At 69.6% G+C, this 14764-nt stretch overlaps 1 protein-coding gene across 28 annotated transcripts in view; it reads right to left on the bottom strand.

The window, feature by feature from the left end:
* MYO18A (myosin XVIIIA) overlaps positions 1-14764 on the bottom strand; it is a 94040-nt gene that overhangs the window by 31646 nt on the left and 47630 nt on the right. For all 28 annotated transcript variants that reach the window (XM_089772126.1, XM_089772127.1, XM_089772131.1 and 25 more), the window contains 11 exons: positions 11552-11642; positions 11109-11301; positions 10303-10389; positions 9464-9605; positions 8996-9155; positions 7103-7289; positions 6523-6763; positions 4002-4111; positions 1398-1463; positions 733-861; positions 302-445 (listed from right to left, as the gene is read on the bottom strand). In XM_089772126.1, the coding sequence (XP_089628252.1) occupies positions 302-445; positions 733-861; positions 1398-1463; positions 4002-4111; positions 6523-6763; positions 7103-7289; positions 8996-9155; positions 9464-9605; positions 10303-10389; positions 11109-11301; positions 11552-11642 (1550 nt within the window). The remainder of the gene's footprint in view (positions 1-301; positions 446-732; positions 862-1397; positions 1464-4001; positions 4112-6522; positions 6764-7102; positions 7290-8995; positions 9156-9463; positions 9606-10302; positions 10390-11108; positions 11302-11551; positions 11643-14764) is intronic.

The raw sequence follows: 14764 nt of genomic DNA, 5'->3' as shown, positions 1-14764 counted from the left end.
GCCCCACGGCCTCCTGCCCTCGCACGCTTTCCGCCGTCCGCACGCGCCCACGGCCTCCTGTCCTACCACAGTTCCACCTGGGCGTGCAACACGCACCCTGGCTCCTCGCACGGCAGGGGGTCGCAGCGGCAGAGGCCAGACCAGAGGAGCGGCTCAGGCTCAGCACCGTGCGCCCCAGAGCGGGCAGGCCCAGGGCCGTGGGCTCCCTGCCCAGCCGCAGCGCTGCCCCCACCCGGCTGCAGGCAGGGGCCCGGTCCCCGTGCGCCCCCCTCCCCCCCCGGGCAGAGAGGACCCTACGCACGTCTTTGCCCCGGATCTGCTCCTCGCTCAGCTGCACTTCGATGAGGGGCCGCACCGTGGTGAAGAGCTTCCACCAGGGCCAGTCCTTCACCCCCTTGTTCTTCTTGATGTTCTTCTGCAGGCAGCGGATGGCCAGCTCCTGGATCTGGGGAGAGCCGCCGGGTCAGGCCGCTCCAGAGCCGCTGCCGCTCCCCGGGGACCCCGCGCTGGCTCGGCCCCCCCCAGGGACCCCCCGACGGGCAGGCCCCACGCGGAGAACACGGAGCTGGGGCCCGGAGCCACACTCAGCCCCTCGCAGCGCCCCGGGGCCCGTCACTCGGCCAGACGCTGGCGGGAGATTCCTCTGGTGCCCCAGCTGGGCCCTCGCCCCCACGGCCCGGCGGGCAGGACGCCCCCTCCCCGGGAAGGCCAGCGGGGAGCTGAGCCAAGTACCTTCCGCTTCTTGAAGTGCTGGCGGGCCAGGAAGCCCCGGCAGGCGGCCTGGAAGAGCGCGATGTTCCTGCTCGTCTGCGCGTCCCGCTGCTCCTCCAGCCGGGCCAGCGTCCCTGCCCGGAAAAACACCTGGGGGGAGCCGGCTTGTGAGCAGAGCCGGCCGGGCCCCTGGCACCGGGCGCTCTCCAGCCGGCCTGGCCCGCCCGGCCTCCCTCAGCCAGGGCAGGGAGCAGCTGCGGGTCCGGGGGGCTCTCCGGTGCCCAGCACTGTCCGTGCCCTCAGCCCCGCATCGCTCACCCCACACTGCCCCGGGCCGCCCTGCTCCAGAGCCCCAGCCCCGCAAAGCTGGAGCTGAGCAGCGGCTGGGATGCAGGGCCGCAGGAGGGACCCGTGGGGCTGGCCCCGGACAGATCCGCTGTCAGCTGCTGCCTCCGAGCAGCCAGGCTGGGATAACGGTGCCGACGGGATCGGGACTGGCTGCTTCGGCCAGACGCTCGCAGGAGGGACCCCGAACACGGCCCACGAGGGGCCAGCAGCGCCCTGGGAGGAGGCAGCCAGCCGGCCTGTCTGGGGCACAGGGGAGCAGCCTGGCCCCAGGGCCCCTGCTGCCTGTACCCCGAAGGGGGGCCGGGCCGGCAGTGCCCCGAGCGCCGGCGGAAACGTACCCGGCTCAGGCCCATGTGGTAGCTGCTCTTCTCCAGGTCCAGCGACTCCAGCAGCTCCTCCACCGCCTGTGGGGCGAGGCGCGGGGGTCAGCGCGGCCGCCAGGCCCAGCCCCACGGAGACACCCGGCGCTGGGAGAGCCCGGGTCTAGCCAGCCCTCGCTGGCAGCAGAACCCCGGCGTCCCCTCCCCCGCTGGGCATGGGCCCGGCGCTCGGGGGGCTCCCCCGTCCCGCACGCCCCCCGGAGCATCGCTCGCCCCCGCTTCCGGGGGGAGGCCCAGCGACTCAAGGAGGCCTTTGTCTCCGGAGCGGCCTGGCCTGCCGGCCCCTCCCCACGCAGCTCAGTGCATCGCTCAGCGCCTGCCAGCCTGGCCACGGGTCGCGCCCCACCGCCGGCAAGGGCTGCAGGGGAGCCCTCCTCTGCCCCCCGGCCTCTGCCCAGGCCGCCCCCCGGACCCTTCCCCGGGCCGCCCCCCGCTCACCCTGCCCCCCCGGACCCTTCCCCGGGCCGCCCCTCGTTCATCCTGCCCCCCCCGGACCCTTCCCCGGGCCGCCCCCCGCTCACCCTGCCCCCCCCCGGACCCTTCCCCGGGCCGCCCCTCGTTCATCCTGCCCCCCCCGGACCCTTCCCCCGGGCCGCCCCCCGCTCACCCTGCCCCCCCCCCGGACCCTTCCCCGGGCCGCCCCTCGCTCACCCTGCCCCCCCCGGACCCTTCCCCGGGCCGCCCCTCGCTCACCCTGCCCCCCCCCCCCGCTCACCCTGCCCCCCCCCGGACCCTTCCCCGGGCCGCCCCTCGCTCACCCTGCCCCCCCCGGACCCTTCCCCGGGCCGCCCCTCGCTCACCCTGCCCCCCCCCGGACCCTTCCCCCGGGCCGCCCCCCGCTCACCCTGCCCCCCCCCGGACCCTTCCCCGGGCCGCCCCTCGCTCACCCTGCCCCCCCCCGGACCCTTCCCCCGGGCCGCCCCCCGCTCACCCTGCCCCCCCCCCCGGGCCCTTCCCCCGGGCCGCCCCCCGCTCACCCTGCCCCCCCCCCGGGCCCTTCCCCCGGGCCGCCCCTCGCTCACCCTGCCCCCCCCCCCCGGCCCTTCCCCCGGGCCGCCCCCCGCTCACCCTGCCCCCCCCCCGGGCCCTTCCCCCGGGCCGCCCCCCCGGGCCCTTCCCCCGGGCCGCCCCCCGCTCACCCTGCCCCCCCCCCCCCGGACCCTTCCCCCGGGCCGCCCCTCGCTCACCCTGCCCCCCCCCCCGGACCCTTCCCCCGGGCCGCCCCTCGCTCACCCTGCCCCCCCCCGGACCCTTCCCCCGGGCCGCCCCTCGCTCACCCTGCCCCCCCCCGGACCCTTCCCCCGGGCCGCCCCCCGCTCACCCTGCCCCCCCCCCCGACCCTTCCCCCGGGCCGCCCCCCGCTCACCCTGCCCCCCCCCCCCCCCGGACCCTTCCCCGGGCCGCCCCTCGTTCACCCTGCCCCCCCCGGACCCTTCCCCCGGGCCGCCCCCCGCTCACCCTGCCCCCCCCCGGACCCTTCCCCGGGCCGCCCCTCGCTCACCCTGCCCCCCCCCCCGGACCCTTCCCCCGGGCCGCCCCCCGCTCACCCTGCCCCCCCCCCCGGGCCCTTCCCCCGGGCCGCCCCCCGCTCACCCTGCCCCCCCCCCCGGGCCCTTCCCCCGGGCCGCCCCTCGCTCACCCTGCCCCCCCCCCCGGGCCCTTCCCCCGGGCCGCCCCTCGCTCACCCTGCCCCCCCCCCCGGGCCCTTCCCCCGGGCCGCCCCCCGCTCACCCTGCCCCCCCCCCCGGGCCCTTCCCCCGGGCCGCCCCTCGCTCACCCTGCCCCCCCCCCCGGGCCCTTCCCCCGGGCCGCCCCTCGCTCACCCTGCCCCCCCCCCGGGCCCTTCCCCCGGGCCGCCCCTCGCTCACCCTGCCCCCCCCCCGGGCCCTTCCCCCGGGCCGCCCCCCGCTCACCCTGCCCCCCCCCCCCGGACCCTTCCCCCGGGCCGCCCCTCGCTCACCCTGCCCCCCGGACCCTTCCCCCGGGCCGCCCCCCGCTCACCCTGCCCCCCCCCCCGGACCCTTCCCCCGGGCCGCCCCCCGCTCACCCTGCCCCCCCCCCCCGGACCCTTCCCCCGGGCCGCCCCCCCCTCACCCTGCCCCCCCCGGACCCTTCCCCCGGGCCGCCCCCCCCTCACCCTGCCCCCCCCCGGACCCTTCCCCGGGCCGCCCCCCCCTCACCCTGCCCCCCCCCCGGACCCTTCCCCGGGCCGCCCCCCGCTCACCCTGCCCCCCCCGGACCCTTCCCCGGGCCGCCCCCCGCTCACCCTGCCCCCCTTGCACTACCTGTCCAGCCCTGCCGTGTTCTACGCTCTCTCGGTGCCTAGCCATGAAACAGCCCCCGGCCCAGCCCGCAGCCCCTCTCCCTGCCCAGCAACCAGCGACACGCCAGGTCCCGGGCGCAGAGAGGAGCCGGGCACACGCCGGGCGCCCCACTAGAGGGTCGGGCGAGCAGCCCCGTTCTCAGCCCTGTGGCACCGCTGGGTGTCATGGGCGCTCCCCTCCCCTGCCCCAGCAGGCACTCCGGAGAGCTGGGCCGCCCGGCTCTGCGCCCGGCACGCACCCGCCTCTCGTCCGTGACGATGTAATTCCGCCCATACTTCTTGGTCAGGTGCGGGGCCAGGACGTCGAAGCGGCGCCGGAACTCCGAGAAGACCATGTGGTCCGGGTAGCCTGCGGGCAGAGCGCGGGAGAGCGGGATGGCACCGGGCCACGGCGGTGAGCACAGGCTGGGCATGGCTGGGCCCTGCGGGGCAGGGACGCTGGGGCACAGAGACCCTCCCTGGCCCCCACCACCCCAGTCTCAGGCCGTGCCCCTCACCTCCTGGCTCTGCCAGGTGAGGCAGCTGGCAGGATACCACGCAACAGGCCGCTCTGACTGCCCGTCTCCCTGTGGACGGGCCGGCTGGGCCGCGGGGAGAGGAACAGCGAGCTAAGCACACCCAGCCACGGGCGTGCGCCCACCTCTGGGGAGGGGCCTGCCAGCACCAGGCAAGGGCAGGCGAGTCCCGGGGACGCAGCGTCTGCTGCTGAGTCCATCCGCTCAGGAGAGTCCTGCCAGGAGCGGCAGGGCCAGCACGGGGGCGCCGTGCACCACGGCTCGTGCGAAGGGCCCACGTGAGGTGCCCACGGAAGGCTGGTGGCACGCTGAGTCGGTCTGTGCTGCACAGTGCCGGGCGCGGGCCTGCGAGGCCTTGCTGGCCGTTGCAGCCGGCAGCCGAGCTCGGTGGGGCTGGTTTGGTGCCGGGCGGGGAGGACCCCAGGCCTGGGCTGTGTCGCCCTGATCTGAGCCCCTCGGCGGCGCCCCCAGAAACTCCCATTGCCCGGGGCAGGGGGCCCACTAAGAAAACGGCAGCTGGAGGCTCCTCTCCGCGAGTCCCGGGCAGAGCCCAGCCAGGCGGCAGAGCTGGCCGGGCACACGGCCCCTAGGACCGCATCCTGCTGAGCCCCCTCCTGGCCGGCACCCCGGGGAGCTTCATGTGGCCCCTGCTTGGTGACGCTGGCTCCGGAAAGACCCGGCTCCAGGCCCCGCTGGGGACAAGCGCCCGGGGAGCTCAGGCCCAGACCGGGGTGGGCCAAAGGGCCCCCATGGGCCAGATCCGGCCCGCCAAGCGGCTAGATCCATCCCGCGGAGGCCCTGCCGCGCCCCCACCCCCGGCCAATCAGGGCTTGGGATAGCGCATGAAGTTTCCTGGCAGGGCGGAGGAGTGTGCGGCACTTCTAAGCGCCTTGCGCACCTCGCGGGGGGGGCAGGCGGAGGCTCCGCCCCCACTCCCTGATTGGCCAGGGGGAGAAGAGGGAGACCCGCGTGGGATCAGGGCCGGGCAGTGGGTTCGGGACCCCAGCCGGTGCTGTCTCATCAAGAGAGGCCTCGCCGCCCCCCGCTGATCCCGCCCGGCGCGGGGGAGGGGGCGCGCCCAACGGCACCCCCTTTCTAAGGGGGGCTGAGTGCCCTGAGGCGACAGCCTCTGCCCAGGCTGCCCCTGGCTTCCGCGCGGGGGCCAGCACGGACCCTGGAATCCATTTCAGGCATCCACCGTGTCACAACCCCCTCGGAAAATTCTCCCCAAGTCCCATGGCCCCTCCACGGCCCCCCCCACACACCTTCCCAGCGCCCCATGGCCCCTCCATGGCCCCCCCCCGCACCTTCCCAGCGCCCCATAGCCCCTCCACGGCCCCCCCCACACACCTTCCCAGCGCCCCATGGCCCCTCCACGGCCCCTCCCCCCCCCCACACCTTCCCAGCGCCCCATGGCCCCTCCATGGCCCCCCCCCGCCCCACCCCTTCCCCCCCAGCGCCCCATAGCCCCTCCACGGCCCCCCCACACACCTTCCCAGCGCCCCATGGCCCCCCCCCCTCCACGCCCCTCCCCCCACACCTTCCCAGCGCCCCATGGCCCCTCCATGGCCCCCCCCCCCCCACCCCATCCCAGCCCCCCCGCCCCATAGCCCCTCCACGGCCTCCCCCCACACCTTCCCAGCGCCCCATGACCCCTCCACGGCCTCCCCCCACACCTTCCCAGCGCCCCATGGCCCCTCCACGGCCCCCCCCGCACCTTCCCAGCGCCCCATGGCCCCTCCACGGCCCCCCCCGCACCTCCCCAGCGCCCCATGGCCCCTCCACGGCCCCCCCCGCACCTCCCCAGCGCCCCATGGCCCCTCCACGGCCCCCCCCGCACCTCCCCAGCGCCCCATGGCCCCTCCACGGCCCCCCCCGCACCTCCCCAGCGCCCCATGGCCCCTCCACGGCCCCCCCCGCACCATCCCAGCGCCCCATGGCCCCTCCACGGCCTCCCCCCACACCTTCCCAGCGCCCCATGGCCCCTCCACGGCCCCCCCCGCACCTCCCCAGCGCCCCATGGCCCCTCCACTCCCCCCCGCACCTCCCGAGTGCCCCGCCACACCCCCACAGCCTCCCTGTACTCCCCCACGGCCCCACCATGGCCCTGCCCCCACAGCCCCCCAGCACCACACGGGGGTGCGACACCCCCCGGCCCCACAGCGAGGCAGAGCTGCCGGGGGCCCCCGTGGCAGGACCAGTACCTGGGCCCCGCTCTGCCCCCCGGCGCGCCGAGAGCACCCACCTTGCCGGTACATGCGCAGCGCGTCCAGCAGGCGGGAGCCCCGGAGCTGGGCCCGCAGCAGGGGCACGTGGAGCTGCATGAGGCCTGCCTCGCAGTGCTCGCCGGGCAGGTCCAGCTCGCTGCTGCTGCTCACCCGCCGGGCCGCCAGCCCCCGGGCCTCCCCGCTCCAGCCCTCCGCCCGCGGCAGGAAGCAGTGCACGAAGTGCAGCTTCGCCTTCTTGATGGTGTCCACCAGGGCGTCCTGGGGAGGCGAGAGGAGGGCTCAGCCTGGCGGGCCAGGGGCTCCGTGGGGCCTGCAGCGGGCACCGCCCCGGGCCCCCGTTCCGCCCCCACCAGCAGCGGGGAGCTCCCCGCCGGCCGGACCCCCCGCCCTGCGCCGGAGGGGAGCCTGTGGGGGCAGGCGTGAGCGAGGCCGGGGGGCCCGTGGCCAGTGCAGAGCAGGGGACCGAGTCGCCCGCAGGGCCGATGGAAACAGCGTGGGCCAGTGGTTAGCGCCAAGGGCTGGGCCCCGGCTGCTGGGAGAAGGGGGCCTTGCCCCCGAGAGCGGGGGAGGGGCTCAGGCTGCCACTTGCCCACTCACCACCTGCAGCTTGATCTGGATGCACAGCGACTTCTTCTTGACGGCTGCCACGCCCGTGGTGAAGGTCTTGCGCATGCTGGTGGCCCTGCGCAGGGCCAGCTGGGACCCGCCTTCCAGGCCGGCGATGGAGCCCGACAGCACCAGGCCGGTGCCTGCCCGGCCCACGAACAGGCTGCTGATGATCTTCCTGCCGCCAGAGAGAGACGGTCACCCGCCGCCCCAAGCGGCCGGCAGGGCTGGGTCGCTAGCAGGGCTCGGCACCAGGGGCTCCCTGCTCTGGGAGCAAGGGAATGTGCGTCTGTCTGTGAGTGCGCCTGTCTCTGTCTGCAGCGTGTGTCTGTCTCTCTCCGTTGCGTGTACCTGTCTGTACCGGTCTCTCCGAGTCTGACTGTTCCTGTCTCTCTCCGTTGCGTGTGCCTGTCTGTACCTGTCTCTCTCCAAGTCTGACTGTTCCTGTCTCTCTCCGTTGCGTGTGCCTGTCTGTACCTGTCTCTCGCCGAGTCTGACTGTTCCTGTCTCTCTCCGTTGCGTGTACCTGTCTGTACCTGTCTCTCCGAGTCTGACTGCCTGTCTCTCTCCGAGTCTGACTGCCTGTCTCTCTCCGTTGCGTGTGCCTGTCTGTACCTGTCTCTCTCCGAGTCTGACTGTTCCTGTCTCTCTCCGTTGCGTGTGCCTGTCTGTACCTGTCTCTCGCCGAGTCTGACTGTTCCTGTCTCTCTCCGTTGCGTGTACCTGTCTGTACCTGTCTCTCCGAGTCTGACTGCCTGTCTCTCTCCGAGTCTGACTGCCTGTCTCTCTCCGTTGCGTGTGCCTGTCTGTACCTGTCTCTCGCCGAGTCTGACTGTTCCTGTCTCTCTCCGTTGCGTGTGCCTGTCTGTACCTGTCTCTCGCCGAGTCTGACTGTTCCTGTCTCTCTCCGTTGCGTGTGCCTGTCTGTACCTGTCTCTCTCCAAGTCTGACTGTTCCTGTCTCTCTCCGTTGCATGTGCCTGGCTCTGTATTTGTGTCTGACTGAGAGAGACAGGAAGACTCAGAGAGAGACAAATACAGAGCCAGGCACATGCAACGGGGAGAGACAGGCAGTCAGACTCGGAGAGAGACAGGCACACTGAGACAGGTACACTGACTGAGAGACAGGCAGATTCAGAGAGTGTACCTGTCTCTGTGCCTGTCTCTCCCGAGTCTGCCTGTGCCTCTCTCTCTCCGTTGCATGTGCCTGTCTCTCTCTCTCAGCGTAGCCACTCTCAGTGCAGGTCCATGTGTGTGGTTGGGTCGGACGCGCCTGCCCTGAGCAATAACCCTCTCCCCAACCGGAACTGAGCCTGGTAAGCACCCGGGCAGCCCCACCCCACCCAGCGATCAGGAGGGGCAGCCCAGCCCAGCAGGACGCCGGGGGAAGAGTCCCACATGGCAACTGCTGCCCCTCTGGACAGGGAACACCCCAGGCCCTGCCGAGGCGGAGAAATGCGCCCACGCCCCAGGCGGAGAAGGCTCAGGCGTGTCACGGTGCCCGCCTGGCCGCACCGCACGGGGACACGACAGGCAGGACGCTGGCTGGGAACACCCCCGCCCTCCCCCCCGCTGTGCCCCAGGCAGAGATGAGCCGTTCACAGGCGGGCAGAGAAGCCAGCCTCACTTTCCAGAGCTTCCCGGGGAGACCGGGTCTCCGTCGCAGCCGGGCAAGAGGCCCCGGCCACAGCACGGCCAGGGCCAGGGTGCTGGAGGGGTCCCGCCGGCCCCGCTGCTCCGCAGAAAGCCCCCCCCCTTCGGAGCAGCGGCGGCCAGCTCCCGCGCCTGCCCAGCGCCCAGGAACGGCGCGTTTGCCTTTCCAAGAGCACAACCCCTCCCGTCCTCGTGCACCCCCCAAGCCGCCGACTGCCCGGGCGCCGCTCACTTCTGGGAGTCCTGCAGGAGGGCGGCCGCATTCTGGGAGGCCGGGTTGGGCCGGACGTACTGGAGCCAGCCGCTGGCGTCGTACTCCACCCAGTTGGTGCCGGAGCTGTGGCCCAGGAAGAAGTGCCGCGGCTTGTCGCTTGGCAGCAGCGGGCCGGGGCCTGGAGGGACAGAACCCCCCAGTGAGCCGGCCCCCAGCGGGGCCAGAGGGTCCCCCACCGGCCAGGGACCTCGAGGGCAGCCCTGCCCCGGGCCAAGAACACCCACGGGCTCCACACGACTCCACAGCACAGACTCCGGCGCCCGCACGGCTCTTCAGCCCGAGGCGGCCCCGGCACCGGCCACTGCCAGCCCTGCCGCGCCAGCCTGGGGCGAACAGCTGGAGACGGGGCCTCCCCTCCTCCGGCCCCCGCCCCCGGGCCTTGCACCTTCCCCTCCAAAGGGAGCCCGAGCGGCGCGCCCCCCCTACCTTTCTTCTCTCCCTCCGTGGGCCCGTAGTAGGCCAAGAGCCGCTCCAGCAGCGTGTCCTCGCTCCCCGTGGGCTGCAGGGCCTCCTCCTCCAGCAGCCACAGCAGCCCCCGGGCCTCGTCCGGGCGGGCCAGCGAGCGCACCTGCGCACAGGCGGCCAGGCGTCACCAGGCCTGCCCCAGGCCCCCGTCGCCAGAGAGCAGCCCCACAGGCAGCAGGTAAAGCCACCGCAGGGTGCGGTGCCCAGGCCCTCCCACCCCGTGGCCCCAGCCAGCAGGGCTCCCCCGCCTTTGCCCAGCGACGGGCCCTGCTCCAGGGTCGGCCTGGCCTCAGTGTCCCTGCAGGCGGGCCTTGGGAGCAGGCTGCACCCACGCGGCTTCCTCCAGCCGGGCAACCCAGTGCCCAGCCGGATCCCTGGCCCAGGCCTGCCGCCTTAGTTCCAGTCCTGCCACGCCGGGGCCAGATCTCTGTGCAGGGAGAGTTGGATCCCCCCGCGCCAGACGCAGGGCAGGGAGAGGGGCGGGGAGCCCAGATGCGGGGCCCAGACGTGGGGCGGGGAGCCCAGACGTGGGGCAGGGAGAGGGGCGGGGAGCCCAGATGCGGGGCCCAGACGTGGGGCGGGGAGCCCAGACGTGGGGCGGGGAGAGGGGCTGGGAGCCCAGATGCGGGGCCCAGACATGGGGCGGGGAGAGGAGCTGGGAGCCCAGACGCGGGGCCCAGAGGCGGGGTGAGGAGGAGGGCGGGGAGCGGGGCAGGGAGCCCAGAGGCGGGGTGGGGGGCAGCGGGCAGAGGGAGGCACTGGGGGGAAGGGCGCTCGCCTTGAGCCCGGCCCGTGCTTACCAGCGCTTGGTGGGAGGCCTGGTCTACCGCGGCTACGGCGCCCGACATGCTGGGCTCTATGTCGTCTAAGGCGAGCTCGATGCCCTCCTGGAGGACGGACGGAGGGTTAGTGCCGACTAGTGACCCCAGTTACAGTCTGGACTGAATCTCCAGGCCCGGCGCCCGCAGGGTTCCCAGGAGAGCCCCAGCCCCCCCGCCAGCACCCCGTGGGCAGGAGCTCACTGCGGGCACCATCGGGGGAGTGGTGGGGGCCAGGGCTGCCGTGTGCCCGGCAAGGGGAGTGGCCCCCAGGGCTGGGGGGCTGGACACGGGGGAGCGCTCTCGAGCAGCGCTGGAGTTGCCCCTACGGGGGGGCCTTGGGTCTCAGACGCCAGCCCCCCAGGAGCCAGGGCCATCCGGGGCCGGATTCACACCGGGCCTCGCCTCAGAGACCCAGCCGGGGAGATCAGGGTTAGCTGGGCCGTGCACACAGGCAGTGCAGCGCAATGGGCGCACCCTTCCGGCGTGGCCAGTGCGATCCCGCCCAGCCGCGAGCCAAGGGGCGTGGGCCCAACGAGCCAGGGCCCCGCAGTACAGAGCCCCCCTCCCCCGGGAGTTTGCCAAGCCCGCAAGGCAGGGCGGCTGGCGAGGCCCCCGGCAAACGGGCTGGTCCGGGAAAGCCCCGCCCCCCTGCGCCGGAGCGCGAGCTTGGGTTCACCGAGCCCCCGGGCAGAAGGCAGCTGGCGGCTAGGAGAGGCCAGAGCCGAGGGGCAGCCAGCGCCGGGAAGGCCTTTCCCAGCGGGGGCGGGCGGGGGCGCCCCCAGTACCTCCTTGTAGCGCTCCAGCTCCTGGGCGAAGGCGCGCTGGTGGAAGAGCGCCTGCAGCCGCTCCTGCGCGTAGTTGTGACACAGCTCCTCGAAGGTGGCCCCGCGGGCCTGGCCCGCCAGCTCGGGGCTCTGGAACCCGGGCGTGTCCACCAGCATCATGGAGCACAGCGAGTGCTGGCTGGACTTGAGCGCCCTGCGGGGAGAGAGGCCACAGGGCTCCATGCAGCGTCCGGCCGCACCTCGGGGCACCGCCACGGGCCCCCAGCGCCTGGGCCGGAGGGGCCCTCCCCAGCCCCGGCGGGCCCCGGGCCACACGGCCGGCCCTGCCCGCACCCCGCCGCTCCCCGCGGGCTGGCAGAGCGCGCTGGACGAGGTCTTCCCCCAGAGCCGGCTGGAGCGGCCGGCTCTCCCCCAGCCCACTCCGGCCCGGCCGTGGCGCCTACCTGTTGAGCAGCGAGATGAGCAGCGTGAAGAGCTCCGCGTACAAGCCCGAGGCCAGGCCCTCCAAGCACTCCAGCGCCGTCAGCTTGGGACCTGGGGGAAAGAGACGGCCCCTGCGTGAGGGGGATTCCAGCCTCACCCGGGGACACGCGGCCAGGCCGCCCGTCCCGCGCAGGGCAGGGTGGGCTCCAGGAGCGCCGCAGCTCGGGATACAGCGGCTCAGGCTCCCAGGGGCGGGAATGGCTGCTGGAGGGGCGCCCGCCCGCCGGGTGGTCTCCTGCCTGCCGCCCGGGGCTGGGGTCTCTCTAGGCCTCCGTGCCTGTGCCAAAGGGGGAGGCGCGGGCGGCGGGATCCCTGGGGAGCCGGCCGCAGGCAGGGGCTGTTCTGCAGCCGGAGCCGGGGGCAAGACTGAGGTTGGCGCCCCAGGAGCCTCACGACCCCATGGCTCCAGGGGAACGGCAAAGGGAAACCAGACGACTTTCTATAAATATACGAGAAGCAAGAGGAAGGCCAAGGACGGGGCAGGCCACTGCTCAGTGAGGAGGGAGAAACAACAGGAAACTCAGAAATGGCGCAGATGCTCAATGACTCCCTTGGCTCGGTCTGATGAAGGAAGGCCTCACACAGTGAAGATGACACTAAGCGAGGGGGAGAGGTAGATAGGCTTAAGGGCAGAGACAGGGTCCAGAGTGACTTAGACCAATTGGAGGATTGGGCCGCAAGAAATCTGATGAGATTCAACAAAGACAAGTGTAGAGTCCTGCACTTGGGCTGGAAGAATCCCAAGCATTGTTACAGGCTGGGGACCGACTGGCTAAGTAGCAGTTCTGCAGAAGAGGACCTGGGGGTTACAGTGGATGAGAAGCTGGAGAGGAGTCAACAGTGTGCCCTTGTAGCCAAGAGGGCTAATGGCATATTAGGGGCATTAAGAGGAGCATGGCCAGCAGATCCAGAGATGTCATTATCACCCTTTATTCGGCTCTGGTGAGGCCACATCTGGAGTATTGTGTCCAGTTCTGGGCTCCCCACTACAGAAAGGATGTGGATGCATTGGAGAGGGTCCAGCGGAGGGCAACCAAAATGACTCGGGGGCTGGAGCATATGACCTACGAGGAGAGGCTGAGGGAGTTGGGTCTGTTTAGTCTGCAGAAGCGAAGAGTGAGGGGGGATTTGATAGCAGCCTTCAACTTCCTGCAGGGGGTTCCAAAGAGGATGGAGAGAGGCTGTTCTCAGTGGTGACAGATGGCAGAACAAGGAGAAATGGTCTCAAGTTGTGGTGCGAGAGGTCCAGGTTGGATATTAGGAAAAACTATTTCCCTAGGAGGGTGGTGAAGCACTGGAATGGGTCACCTAGGGAAGTAGTGGAGTCTCCATCCCTAGAGGTGTTTAAGTCTCGGCTTGACAAAGCCCTGGCCGGGTTGATTTAGATGGGATTGGTCCTGTCTAGAGCAGGGGGCTGGACTTGACCTTCTGGGGTTTCTTCCAGTTCTATGATTCTATGATAAGGGGATGGTTGGATGAAATAACATGATCTTGGTATCTAATTGACCATTCATTATCAGTTGGAAATAGGTCAATGGAGGGATGATAGGAGTTGCTATAGGGAACTTTCTGGGTGTCTGGCTGGTGAGTCTTGCCCACATGCTCAGGGTTTAGCTGATCGCCATATTTGGGGTCAGGAAGGAATTTTCCTCCAGGGTAGATTGGCAGAGGCCCTGGAGGTTTTTCGCCTTCCTCTGTAGCATGGGGCACAGATCACAGCTGGAGGACTCTCTGCATGTTGGGGCCTTCAAAGTATTTGAAGGCTTCAATATCTGAGACATAGGTGAGAGGATTATTCTAAGAGGGGTGGGCGAGATTCTGTGGCCTGCACTGTGCAGGGGGTCAGACTAGATGATCATAATGGTCCCTTCTGACCTTAAAGTCTATGAATGCTAGTGGGAAGGGGTAGAAAATAAAATAAAAAAAGAACAAGTTGAAAATCACTTAGAAAAGCGAGACATCTGCAAGCCACCAGGGCCTGATGAAATGCAGCCTAGGAGCTGACAGAGGAGGTAACCGAGCCGTTAGCTGTCATCTTCGAAAAATCCTGGCAGACGGGAGAGATTCCAGAAGACTGGAAAAGGGCAAATCTAGTGCCCATCTATAAAAAGGGGAATAAGAACAACCCAGGAAACTACAGACCGGTCAGGCTACGGCTACGCTGCCGGGTTTTTTTGGAAGAAGATGTGCAAATCGTGCTGGCATTTGCATATCTTCTGCCGATTCTTTTTGCAGAAAAGGGTTTTCCGATATTGGGCCCCATGTAGACACGGCCAAACGTCGGGGAAAAAACCCTCTTTCACAAGACCCCTTATTCCTCGTAAATCGGGGTTTACAGGGTCTTGCGAAAGAGGGTTTTTTCCCCCGACATTTGGCCCAGTCTACACGGGGCCAAATATCGGAAAACCCTCTTCCACAAAAAGAATCGGCAGAAGATATGCAAATATGAGCATGATTTGCATATCTTCTTTAAAAAAAATGGCAGCGCAGCCGTAGCCTCAGTTTAACTTCTGCGCCAGGGAAGATAATGGAGCAAGTAATTAAGGAATTCATCTGCAAACACCTGGAAGATAAGGTGATAGATAACAGTCAGCATGGATTTGTAAAGAACAAATCATGTCAAACCAATCTGATAGCTTTCTTTGATAGGATAATGAGTCTTGTGAATGGGGAGAAGCGGTGGATGTGGTATACCTAGACTTTAGGAAGGCTTTTGAAACGGTCTGGAATGATATTCTTATCAATAAACTAGGCAAATACAACTTAGATGGGGCTACTATAAGGTGGGTGCATAACTGGCTGGATAACCGTACTCAGAGAGTAGTTATTAATGGTTCACAATCCTGCTGGAAGGTATAACTAGTGGGGTTCCACAGGGGTCTGTTTTGGGACCGGCTCTGTTCATATCTTCATTAACAATTTAGATACTGACGTAGAGAGTACGCTCATTAAATCTGCAGATGATCCCAAGCTGGGAGGGGTTGCGACTGCTCTGGAGGAGAGGGTCATCATTCAAAATGACCTAGACAAACTGGGGAAATGGTCTGAGGGAAACAGGGTGAAGTTTAACAAAGACAAATGCAAAGTGCTCCACTTAGGAAGGAACAATCAGTCTCACACACACAGACCGGGAAGCGACTGTCTATGGGGAGTCCTGCAGAAAGGGATCTAGG

This window comes from Pelodiscus sinensis, chromosome 21 (assembly GCF_052426305.1).
Source record: "Pelodiscus sinensis isolate ZL-2025 chromosome 21, ASM5242630v1, whole genome shotgun sequence".
Lineage (NCBI taxonomy): Eukaryota > Metazoa > Chordata > Testudines > Trionychidae > Pelodiscus > Pelodiscus sinensis.
The sequence above is the reverse complement of the archived record's forward strand: the minus strand, read 5'-3'. Positions and strand labels throughout refer to the sequence as shown.